General features: G+C 40.8%; 2 protein-coding genes across 6 annotated transcripts in view; one reads left to right on the top strand and one right to left on the bottom strand.

Moving 5' to 3' along the window:
• LRBA (LPS responsive beige-like anchor protein) overlaps positions 1 to 12,614 on the top strand; it is a 756,962-nt gene that overhangs the window by 437,704 nt on the left and 306,644 nt on the right. The window lies entirely within an intron of this gene.
• MAB21L2 (mab-21 like 2) lies at positions 1,151 to 3,860 on the bottom strand. The gene has a single exon (XM_027513427.1). The coding sequence runs from the start codon at positions 2,832 to 2,834 to the stop codon at positions 1,755 to 1,757; it is 1,080 nt and encodes a 359-aa protein (XP_027369228.1). The 5' UTR covers positions 2,835 to 3,860; the 3' UTR covers positions 1,151 to 1,754.

Genomic DNA, 12,614 nt, shown 5'->3' with positions numbered 1-12,614 from the left:
TCCTTGTTTTCATCAGCTATCCTGCTGCTCATCCCTCCTTACCCTGCCACCCCCACTCTGACTTCTTCCTCTGATCTTTAAAATCGCTTTGTAGAACATTTTTCTTTGTATCTCTCATTCATGGATTTTCTCAGTAAGTTAAAAAATGGGCTAATTCAAAGAATAAATTTTAAATATTAAAGGGCAAAATCTGACATGTATTCAGTACCTGTGCCTTGTATTAGCATGTCTAGTGGAGTATACAGTAACCTCCAGCATAAAGAAGAACCTTGGGGATGCTTTCAGTTTTACTAATTATTTAATTTTGTAATCAGTTATTTCCTTGAATTAAAAAGAAACCTTTGTTAAAGTTGAAATGTTGAGATGAATACATTAGAAAGGCAGAAAGAGGAGGAGCCTACTTATATGTAATTTTTCTTTGGTCATAAAAATAGTATGAAACAGTTTTTAAAATTTAAATTGCCTATAAGCTACTTCTGAATAATTCTGGGATTTGGATTCTAAAAAGATGATCATAGTTACAGCATTTATCACTAAGGCATTTAAAAACTTGAAGTAATTTATAAATCTGGATTGTTCATTTCACCATTTGCTGGGGAAAAGGAAAATTACTATATCCATTTTATTCTCTTTTACTGTTGCTGATTTAATTGTTAAGTTTGTATTATTTAAAACTTGAAGAGAACAAATGATTGGAGGCTAAGTATTAACTCATTGTGTTAACTATTCAGAAAGGATCCATAAATGTTTCTTTTCTAATTCAGGCTTGGGATTTTTTTTTAATTATAGCGTAAGAGAGCAAGTCTCTTAATTTTTAATGTGAAAAAACTTTTTCTTTTAAAATTAGGATCAGAATTAGTTCTTCCATACAAAATCTGTTCTTTTTTCAAGTGTGAAATAAGATACTACTTTTAATATGAAAATCTACAGAACAAACATATAGTTGTATAAAATTAATATTTTCCTTGTTCTAAATATCTTTGTGGAAACTTGAATGGTTAAATCTACAAAATGTTCTACATTTGTAAATTTTGCAGACTGGAGTTAAAATGGAAGCTTCTTGCATTTAGTTCCTCCAGTTCACATCTTTATATTATAAACTATAAACTGTGCTCTCACCTGCCTTCATTTAAGAACAATCCACAGTCAATTACAATGTAAAGTCATATTTTTATTACTGTTTTCAACAAGACTGCTGCTTAGGGTGAGGGAAGAGGTGTGGGAGAAGGAGGGGCACATTTGACATTGGCACTGAGATACAGTTAACATCAGCAAAACTTTGTTTTTAAAAGAAGAATTTTACATATAATTAAATACTTTTTTTTTTTTTTTTCACTTGGTGACAACATTCAGGCAACCCAAAACAAAGTGGGGAGGGTGGGAAAGGGGAGAAAGAGAAGAGTGGGAGAGAAGGAAAAGGGAGAAACGACTATATTTTGATTTGAAAATGTACCTTGGGTTTCATTTTGTGGTGGCAAAGCCCGATTGCTTCTTTTGTGTGACCTTTTAAATTCACATTGTTTGGAAGAAAACGATCACTTTTGTGCAAGAATGTGATTTTGGTGGGGTGGTGGGTTTGCTCTCCTTTTTGTTTGCTTGTGAATTAAGGAAGTCTTCTGCCGGGTTCGGTTCCTCTTAGGTGGCTGACAGAAAGTTTGTGTCTGGAGTTCTCGCAGTTTGTCGCCGAGTTGTGTGTCTGTCGTGTGTTCGAGAGCATTCCCGTCCGTGTCGCTTTTCAAGCAGTCCCCAGCACCCTATAGTTTGTCCAGGCTTTTGGGATTGGTGAGAATTTCCCTGGCCAACCTCCAGGTCTGCTTGGCAGCGCTCTCCAGGGCCGAGTGGGGCTTGCCCTGGAAAAGGTCGAGGTTGGGCAGAAAGTAGTGGGGGCAGCGGCGGCACTGCAGGCAGGAGATGAGCTGCAGCAGGATGCCGTTGAGCCGGTCTCCGAGGCACGCCTCGTCCCAGTCCGTCTCCCGCGGGTGCTTCTCGCACTCGTACAGCAGCAGCGTCTTCATGTGGTAGTTGTTGAGCGGCTGGCCCGGCAGCTCCAGGTGGCGGTCCCGCAGCGTCTTCAGCACCGAGAGACACTTGTTTCGGCAGCCGCCCATCAGCAGACGGTTTTCAGCCTCCCCAAACTGGAGCACCCAGGCGTCGCTCTCGGCGGAGCTCTGCTTGCCGGTCAGCGAGTAGCACTCCTTAGAGAGCAAGTTGAACCCTTCGGCCTTGACCTCCGCCACCCGATTGGGGCCAGGCCAGGGGATGTGGGGCATCGGCCACTGTGCCGCGCTGCGGGGCCAGATACCGGTGCACTTGAACGCTGGAGTGATTTGCACCACATAGCGCTCCCTGATGCGCAGCTTGACCTCGCTGGTATCCGCGATCATCTTGACCACATCCCGGTAGCTGCACTTGTCCACCGCCTGAGCCACCAGCGTCTGGAAACGGGAGCGGATCTTGCGTGCCGAGAGGTAGCCGGACGCCGTGATGAACTCGACCCAGAGAGACATGCTCCGCTTCCGCCCATCGCTCAGTTTGAGCACCGCGCAGCCTGGCAGCGAGCCGTCGTCCACGAAGTTGAAGACGCCCATCTGGTTTAGGTAGAGCACCACCTCGAATTCCGTGGGCGAGATGACCTCCAGACCCTCGTAGCGGGCATCGATCTCGCTCAGGGAGCTGATGAAGCGAGGCTCCTGCACCTCCACCTCCTTGAGCACGTCCGAGACCACCTTACAGACCTCTCGGATAGTCTTGGCGATGGCCGCCTTGCGCGCCTGGCAGCGCTCGGTGTAGTATTTATTGAGCTGGTAAACCAGCTTGGCCTGAGCGGCGATCATGTTGGGGCACAGGTCCGGGCTGTACACCGGCGTCTCGCAATACGTTGAGGGATCCAAGGCTCAGGCGCTGGTGGTGGCCCTGCGGCTTGCGAAAGAGGCACTGCGCTCCCCCTGAGCCCCACTTCACTCTTGTTCCCACCTGGGCTGACCGGCTGATGCTTCAGCCGTCTAGCGCTTTCTTTCCTCTCTTTTGAAAGCTTTTTTCTTCTCCAGAAAACAAGAAGAAAAAAAAAATCTTTGAAAAAGAAAAGTACCTGCTGGGACTTTTTTCCCCCTTTCTCTTGATAAGTGAAATGAAGATGTGCCTGCGGGCAGGATGAAGGGAAAGAAGGGGGGTGGGGAAAAGACTGGGTGAGACGGAAAAATTCAGGTTACCAAGAGGTTAGGCTTAGACGTCTGCAGCGGAGATGGTCCAGAAATCTGGAAATGAGGTCTGTTAAGCGCCGAAGTAAATTTAAAAATAAAAGCAAAACATTCAGTGTTTCATTCTTAAACTTCTCTCCCACGCTGGTAGCACTTCTTTATCCAGCTTAGGTGAGTGCTTTTCTCCTCACCCTCCCCCAAATGGAAGGTGAAGGGTGTAATTAATGTCCAGAGAGCAGCGAAGTGCAACTCAGCCCGCAGCACGCTCAGAGGTTCTAAGACGCCCTGCACTCCCAGTGTGTAGGTCTGCTCTCCGCTCAGGGGGTCCTCTGGTAGCGGTTTTCCTCTTTTCCTACTGGAGGCGTTGTTTGGACTGGGTTGGTTTGTTTGCAGTGGGTTCTTCTTGTCTTTCTCTAGGTGCAAACCTCTGGAAGTTCTTTGATTTTCATTTCTGCTTCGTAATTTATAAATTTGGCTCTCACAGAATCTGTTTTAGTGTGACGAAGTCCTTGCTTGCGTTGCATCTGGGGTTTAGTTATAACGACTTCAGGATTTTTCTTCTCCTCCCCCTTTAGGTTGCTTGTGCAGATTCCACTTTGTGAGTCGTCTCCCTCCTCCCCTCCGATGTCTCTCTCTCTCTCTCCCTCTCCTAATCTCTCTCCTTCTCCCTCCCTCCCTTTCCCCCTCCCTCCCTCCCTTTCCCTCCCTGTCTTTTTCCCTCTCTCCCTCTTTCTCTCTCCCCACCCCCCCTCCCCAATCTCTCTCTCTTCCCTTGCTGTTTCCTGGAGTTATTTAGTTTATGAATGGTCCTGGACCATCATGAGGGGGGTGGAGCTTCAGTTCCTACAATCGCTATCCGAGCTGTCAGTGCTGTAGCCAATCCCAGAGAGAAGACAGGCATGCTTGGCAAACAGTAGCAGCCACCGCTGCCCTTGATAAAGAAAGGGAGGAAAGAGAGAAGTAAGAAAATAGGAGGAGATAGTAAAGTCAAACGCTTACACACATTTTACAGCCCCCTCTTCTTTATCCTCCACTCTTATCAGTTGCCAGGAAGAAAAAGAGTATATAGAGAAGGGACTTCTTGGAGATGGCTGGAGTGATTCAAGGGAGGGTGGCAGTGGTTCAGAAAGGTTCACTTTTTTTTTTTTCCTTTCCAATCAGGATTGTGAAGAAGGTGCGAACTCTAACAAAATTACTTTCGCTTCAAGGCAAACGGAAGGAGGAAGGGAAATCTGGGAAAGGACCTAAATTTTTCTGGATTTTCTCCTCAGGCAAAGTCTTCCTTTTCTTCCCCTCCCCTCCCATTGTTGCCAAGAACCCTAGCGATTGCTGTGTGTGTGCGCCAGTTGGGCAGTTGGTGGGGGGGTGGGGTGGGGAGTGGACATGGGGTGAAGGTTTATAATCGTAAATCTCTTTTCAGTAATTTCCATATGCTGTTGAAAAACAAGGCAGGACACAAATAGTGCAAGTACCTTGTTTTATAATTACTTCATAATTAAGATTAAGATATATTTAATATTGTTTCAAGAACTAACTTATTAGAAAATGTTTAAGTTGTGAGAAATGGTGCAGATTTATACATGGTAGAATTTTGTTGGATATACTTTTAAAATAAGCCACTAAAATTTTAATAAAAACGAAGGGAAGTAAATGTGAACCTGAGTTAAAGTTTTCTTAAAATGTTTATGTTACAAATCTAATTTTGAATATTTTTTCAGGCAGTACAGAATTTCTCTTGTAAAATCATTTTATTTTCATAATTGACTCTTGCTTTTAAAAGACTTCACTGCTGCAAAAATCTATAAACTATCCTGTTATTGATTACACAGATGGCTTGCTCCTCCCTTGGCATTTCAGTGAAACTCATGCATGTGCTTTTAGTCTATGTATTAGCCTTTCAAGCTGAACCTATATGGTAGCCTTTAGGTACTTTTGGTTGAAAAAGCTATAACAGTGTTTCTGATTTGCTTAGAGTTGAAGGTTTATGTTTGAACCTCAGGTGTGTGGATTCTGAGTCTTTTTAGGACACATCAAGTAGACGGGAATGCTTTTAGTTAGATTTTGGATCTCATGTTCCCCGCTAATGCTGTAACAATGAAAATCTGTGAAGCCCATTGTGTTAAGACTTCATTTTGCAAACTGTATGCGGCTTTGCAAAACCCCGTGGGAAGGTTTGACTTGCTCTCTCAAGGCTGAATCAGGTGAACCCGAATTCAGTTGCAGAAGGAAAGTTTGTTTCATCAGGTACTTGCTGTCAGACACTTGGACCTCTTGGTTCTTTCTTACACGTCTGGCATCTTGTCACCCCTTCACTCTTGTTGCTATGAGTCTCTTTCTAATGAAGTTTGCCCTTTTCGTCCTTTTTGAATCAAGTCGGATTTGTCGTCCGCCATCCATCTCAGCAGCCGGGGTTGGAAGAGCAGTCCGCGGGACTCCGGGACGCCGAGCTGTAGTGACTTCTCGGGAGTGGCGGTGGCGCCGGCGGCCGCGGGCTCTGGCGGTCTCCCGCCTTTCCGGGCACTCGGCTGGCGTCGGACCCCGGGCCGCGGGGGGATGGACGGAACCGGTGGTCCGCGGTCCGCGCGCGCGGGCGCCCGGGCTCTGCTGGCACCCGGGCAGTTGGCCGCGGCCGCAGCGGCGCTCTGGGCAGTGTCAGTGGCAGCAGGGGCACTTGGCGGCGGGAGCGGCGAGAATGCCGGCGGAGGATCCCGCACGCCTTTTCCCGAGGGCGGTTGCTGGGCGGAGATTGGCGGCGGGGCCGGAGGTGCGGAGCCTGCCTTCCTGGACCCTCTCCCCGCGCCCCCAGTCTGAGCCGCCCAGGCCTGGTGCGAGGACTGCCCGGGCCGCGACGCCCCGGGGAGCGAGCATGTGCGTGAGGCCCTGGGTGACGGCGCCGGCCCGCCTCCGGCGCCCTCCGCCCGCGCGCCCTTCCCGGGTGGGGCGGCCCGGGCCCGGGCCGAGTGGAGCTTCTGGCCGCCTCTCGCCGGACACCCCCGCCTCCTCTCCTCCCGGCTCGGCCCGCAAGGCCAAGCCTCGTCCCACCCTTGTCTCCTCACTGGTCCACTTTTACATACCGAGGCCGAGGGATGATAAAACGTTACAAATGTTTTGATTTAAAAACAATTCATTACCAATTTACCCTGTCCGAGGTAGATGCTCTAGTAAATAATAAATCAGTTAAACAAAGGCGACTTTAATTTATTGCCTTGGTACTAATTAGAAACATCATTTGAGCAATAAACTTAAACACTTCCAGCAAATAACGCTCCCTCTTGCTGGTCCCCTTCCCCCCCCCCCTCCCCCACCCCAACTCACTGGCTGCCTCCGCTCTCAGAGCAGCTTCAGCTGTGTGTTTGCGGATCCGCTCTTCCTCTGGTTGAATAATTGAAGGGGGAAACGGTATCCGAGGAGGCTGTAATTGAAGAGCCCCTGTCACCTCTGCTTTTATGTATGTTAGTATAGAAGTCCATCAGCAGCTCCTTGATGGTGTATTAAAACGAAGTGGCAGCCCCTTCTGCAGGAGATACCGTATTCTATTAAAGGAGACCAAATGAGAGAAAGAAACTCTAGAGGCTAAAAGCCACTTCAAGTCTTCAGACCGATTGATCTGTATTCTCTTGTTATAATCCGTCTCATCATACTTGAGTTAATGAGGCAAAAGAGGGGGAGCGGAATCTGATGGTCCTTGACAAATTCATTAGGGAGGCTGCAGGACATTTTATTTGACTGTTAAACATCTTGTTTGTTTGGTTTAGGCAGTGCCAACATCAGCATGCTTCTGCCCAGACTTATCATGTTGGTCTGGCTACAGACATTCCTAAAAAGAGAAGGAGGACACACAGTGTGTGATTTGAGTATTTTGTTTTGGATTTCATGTAGCTCATAACCTTCAGACTTCTCTAGGATTTACCTTCATTGTCCTTACACTAGGAACATTTTATGAGACTATAGATGATAATACTGAGGTGGGCATGTTTTTAGTTACTATAAACTCAGATATGTATGTTTAAACTTTAGTCTGAAAAGTTCCTATTTCCTTAAAAAAAAGTGAGTCAAATTACAGCAATTACTGTGCTAGTTTTTGAAAAATGTGAATGTTTAAGCTCCAGAAGACTAGCCAGGTCATACATTAGATCCTATTTTTACTTGGTTGTGGTTAAATAAACTTTTAATTATTAATTGAATTTCCCTTTGCAGTGAAACACTTATGTGTACAGAAACTTGGGAATAAAAATTTTAACTCTTTATACAAATACAATATTTTTGAAAAACAATTATATATTTTCATTTGAAGGGCTTTTTATATTTAAAATCAGAAGCAGAACCAGGTACTGTATGAATGGTGCTAAAATAAGATGATGAGTTGACAGAATACATAAAAAGCTGAAAATATTTCTAATTGAAGAATGATGAGCAAGTAAGTTAGAATGTTAATCTTATAATACTACAGTGCTTGATTTTCTCAGTTTATCCAATTATAAGACTTTCTTGCATAGAGAATTCAGTCATATTTTCCTTCAGCAATTGACTTAAGCAACCTCAACTTCAGTTCTTTGAGAAACAATCCTGTCTTCCATTTGCAGGCAAACAGTATGAGAGAAAAAGAAAACTGATGCTCTTTGCCTGTCATTTTTATACATTCTTCCGCTGCTGATGAAGCTTGCACTGCTGCAGGGAATGTATGGATTTGAAAAGAAATGATTCAGTAGTTCATGTTGTGTTTCTCAGAGCAAAACCCAACTAATGGCCGAAGCCAGTGCTTCTGTACATCTGACAGTTATAATCCTGTTTACATTTCCAGGGAATTCAAAATCCTTAAACTGTTTTATTTTTTGCTGATCTTTACTTAGAAATGTGCTGAGTTAAACTTCAGAGCAGGTTTACTTTATCATATCACTGGGACTTAAAAGATACCCATTAATTTATTATCCCTAGAAACAGCATATAGTATTTTAATAATCTTTGCTAAAGAGTATGGAAACTTTATATGTTTTTATTTTCTAGAAAAATATTTTAGAATTATTTAAAAAATAATCAGATTATTGATTTAAAAATATCAACTGTCTGAAGGATTTATACTTTTGGGAAAACAAAAGATCACATGTTTACCTGTATATATTCTTATCCTCTATAATCTGACTTTAAAAATATCAATGCAAGTTGCTAAGTGGTTCTTATATGCTTAATCATTCAGAGTATTTATAGAAATGCTTAATATTTTTAAGAAGAAAATTCTTTTTTAGGGGATCAAAGTGTAAAAGGAAAAATAAGTAAGTATTAAATTCCCAAATTTAAAAACTATTCCAGTAAAAACAAGAATAATCCAAACATAATTTGTTAGTGTATTAATTGATGAAAGTTCATTGATGAAGATATTAAAATATCTGTAAGAAGCTGTAATAGCACCAACTGTTAGGATTATATGGTACACATTCAAAGTAAAATCATATTCTCTTTCATTCTCTGTCAAATGATCTAATTTTCCAAAACTCTTAAGTGTGAGAGAAATTATTTATAAGCTATTGGTAATTATGACTCTGAAATCAATCTGGAGAATAATCAGTCATTCAGTGTTTTCTTTGAGCAGTTTCACAATAGTTCCTGTTACCTTAAATGGTCAGTCATACTGTCAAAACAAGTTGTTTTTTTTAAATTTCCTTCACAAAATAGCTTAAAAAAAAAAGAAGAAACGCAAACTTTGTAATCACATTGATTGGTAAGCCAAGGATATTGTTCTCGTTTGAACAGTTTCAATTTAGTGTTCTATAAAGTCAAAGGAATGGTCTTAACTTTGCATTACCTAATATTGAAAAATACTTCTATATACCTTTTGAATATTGTTTTGTGGAATTAAATTTGTTTGGCTTACCTTGGATAATATATTTGATTAGTGATATTTACACTTATTAAGCTTTTACAAGTCTAATTCTGTGTAATTTAGTAGGATGAGACAATTGAAAATACAATAGATGTTTTTTTCGGAAGTTTAGTACCAGCTGTGTATATGAGTACTTTATTAAGCTATTCATAAGGTCATATCATCAAGTAGATGATTATAGAGCAAAGAACTTGTATTCAGGAAAATGGAAGTGAGCAGTTTTTAGCCTGACTGAAATGTAAATGCAACATTATTGAGCTAGGATATGCAGTGTTAAGACAGTCTTAGTTAATTTGGCGATTACTTTTCAGAAGGTATTTCATTGAATTTACTATATTTTCACTTATGTCTTTTAACTTTACCAAGAAATACATACATTTTTGAGTTGCAGCAGTCACATTCCTTTATTTCTGTAAGACAGTTCTGAAAAGTTTGAACAAATAAAAGTCTACCTTGTCTGTCTTCTTTCCTTCCTTCCTTCGTCTTTCCTTTCTTCCTTCTTCCATTCATTTTAACAATTTTTAACTTACTAATATACTCTGAGGTATATATTATATTTTTCCTGTTTAATAACATTGACATCATGACTTACTATAATTTCCAACAAATGAAAGTGTGCTTTTGCTAGAGCCAATTCTTAACGATTTATGGGAGGATTATATAATTAGTGGGTTATTATTTATGTCTCTTCCATCTTTGAGAAACAAACTTTTACTGGCCTTTAATATCACTTCCAGAAGACAGAAAATCAAGATTGTTACTATTAAACCTGATGCTAGATAAGTCAAGGCTTTTGATTTCAGTTTCATTCAGTTCTATTTGGAACGTCGAATTGTTTGCTTGCAAGGAGATGTGGTTTCCATTGTTTCATAAGATAACAGTACTGACTCACACGTAGAATGTTTCTTGGGATCTCAGAGCCATCCCTGCTCCAGTTTCTGCTTTCTCTGGCGATAGTGCCAGACATTTACGAAACAGATGATGGAGAGGAGGGCTGTTGATTATGCCAGTACTGAGCGTGGCTTAGTTCAAAATATAAGACTTGCTGTTACGTTCCATATTTCTTTCAGTCCATATGAGACATTTTGTGGATCTCTGTTTAAAATTTATCAGTTAAGCATATTGTAGGTAAGTTTTTGTTACACTTCTGGAAAAGTAGTTCTTTTCAACATCTGTTTTTCTTGAAATATATAGGTTCTGCAGCACTCCATCTGTATTAGTAGTAGTAGTAGTAATCTTGAGTCCATCTTCTGCTACAATTATAGGAAATTTTTAATAGACTTTGTGGTATTTTTAATGAAAATGTTAAAAAATCTAGCCTATTCCTTCCTTTAAACACTCTGAATTTGAGAAAAAGTGATGTGCTGAGAGGTTTCTATGATTCCTGGTAGTGGTTAAATAACAACAACAAAAATCCTTCATTGGCTCTAATCTACATATAGAAGACATCTGTGTAGTATAAATGAAATAATATTTGATGATCTAAGGAGTGGAAACTTTTCCTTTAACCATGTAAAGTAAAGCTAGGATATAAAACAGCTGTCTTGGCCTATGTATATCAAGATTCTGCCCGTCTGTTTCTTTTCTGAATTTTCCCTTTCTCCCTTCCCGTATTATCTTTGGATCCTAAAGAATCACTCTCTCACTTTTTGACTGGTTTTGTCTGTAGACAAAACCTGGGTTGGTAGGTTTAAATCAGCCTAGATAGAGTGAAAAATCTTTGATCTACGACTATGACTTTTTCCAAATGATTTGCTTGCTGGGACAGACACTATCCATGCCCTTTCACTTTGCTATCAGATAGGTACACACAGAGGACCTAAAAGGCTACCAGATGCACAGTTAAATCATCTTATTAGATAAGTAAAGGGTTCCAACCTTACTTAATTAGATCTTATATTTCTAATAGTTATTTGTTCTGTTGGTTATTTAACCTGGTTGGTTAAATGTTCTACAAATCTAATCTTTCCTTCAAATTAGTCAAAACTTTCTATAAATTGTATTGAAAATTAATGAAATACAAAGCAGTGTATATATATTTTTTTTAATGTAAGTTTGTTGCCTGTCACATAGCTTACCTGGATAGATAAGATAAAGGGAGACATACATTACATTTAAAGTTGGTCAGTCGTGTCCGACTCTCTGTGACCCCATGGACTATAAGGTCCATGGAATTCTCCAGGCCAGAATACTGGAATGGGTACCCTTTCCTTTCTCCAGGGGGTCTTCCCAACCCAGGTCTCCCGCATTTCAGGCAGATTCTTTACCAGCTGAGCCATAAGGGAAGCCCAAGAATATTGGGGTGGGTAGCTTATTAAAGAGCATTAGCCTAGGGGATAAGAAGGCCTGAATTTTTACCCTTCCTTGGTTACAAGTTGTGCGAATGACCTTGATCAAGTCATTATCTCTACTCATATTTTCCCAATTGTTAAATGGGGGGACAGATGAGTTTTTCCTTCTAGATAGTCAGAAATCTATAATTTCTTACCCCAACATGATCAGAATTGTTGTTTATATCTTTAGCAGTTGATTTTAAATCAGAAATCTTTTTGCACACATTTAGAGTTTCAGCGCTTTTCTGATACAACCATCCGAAAGTTTTCAATGTGAAAATAATCGCAGAAAAAGCTTACAAATGGTTATAGTCCATATTTTAGACTTTAGGGAAGAATGCAAATTATAGATTGAAGACAGTTGTGAGGGAGATCCCATTAACAAGTTGGAATAAATTCTAAGAGTATGCTAATTATTGCTTGATAGGAGTTGGGTCACAGAAATGTGAAAATGAAACAGGCTGTGTATTCTTATATATTTAACAAAACTGTATGTGTTTAAAAGTGTACACAGGGTTGGCAGGTGTGTTTATTTGCTCAGGTTGTTGAATTGTCTTTCAGTGTTTCTGATATTTTCACTAAGATTAGCTAATCTGTAAATATTAGTTCTTGAAACCAAATAAAGTTCAAGTTCACAATGAACTTAAAGGAATGTTCAGTCTTCTCTTTAGAGAAATGACATTGCTTTAAGCAGCCATAACATTACCATATTTATGTTGTGATAAAAGATAGGCCCAAGCAGGGAAATGGTTTTCAAAACATGAGTCACTAAAGTAAGTTTTATGCTACTTTCTCATGGTTTTCACTTGTTTTCATCAGAAGATCTGACAAGCATAAAAGTGTTAACATCTTTTATTTTACAGATGTTCTTAGTTTTCCCTCAAACTGTAAAAGATGCTATATCAGACTAGCATGGGAGGAAATAATTTCAACACCTCCCTTCACTTATGCAGTAACTTATTATTTGTCTGCGCTTGCGGATATTTTTGGAAGGAGGGAAGTGTGACAGGAAAAGACAGCATACTGAGATCTAATTGTTCTCATTTTGAGTTATAGATCAATCAGTCTGTCTGCTTTATTATAAATTCACTCTAGAATAGCTTTTCAATGGGCGTAGTTGAGTTATTTTTATGTCTATATTGTATTCTTTGGAAATCCCTTGTTAATGCAGTAGGCATGGCAGGTGACCACCGAGAGAGTTGCTGA

This window comes from Bos indicus x Bos taurus, chromosome 17, assembly GCF_003369695.1.
Source record: "Bos indicus x Bos taurus breed Angus x Brahman F1 hybrid chromosome 17, Bos_hybrid_MaternalHap_v2.0, whole genome shotgun sequence".
NCBI classification, from domain to species: Eukaryota; Metazoa; Chordata; class Mammalia; order Artiodactyla; family Bovidae; genus Bos; species Bos indicus x Bos taurus.
This window is presented reverse-complemented; position numbering and strand designations above follow the sequence as displayed.

What these genes read in the sequence shown, in the direction of transcription:
- MAB21L2 (XM_027513427.1), bottom strand. Translation starts at nt 2,834, where the DNA reads ATGATCGCCGCTCAGGCCAAGCTGGTTTACCAGCTCAATAAATACTAC.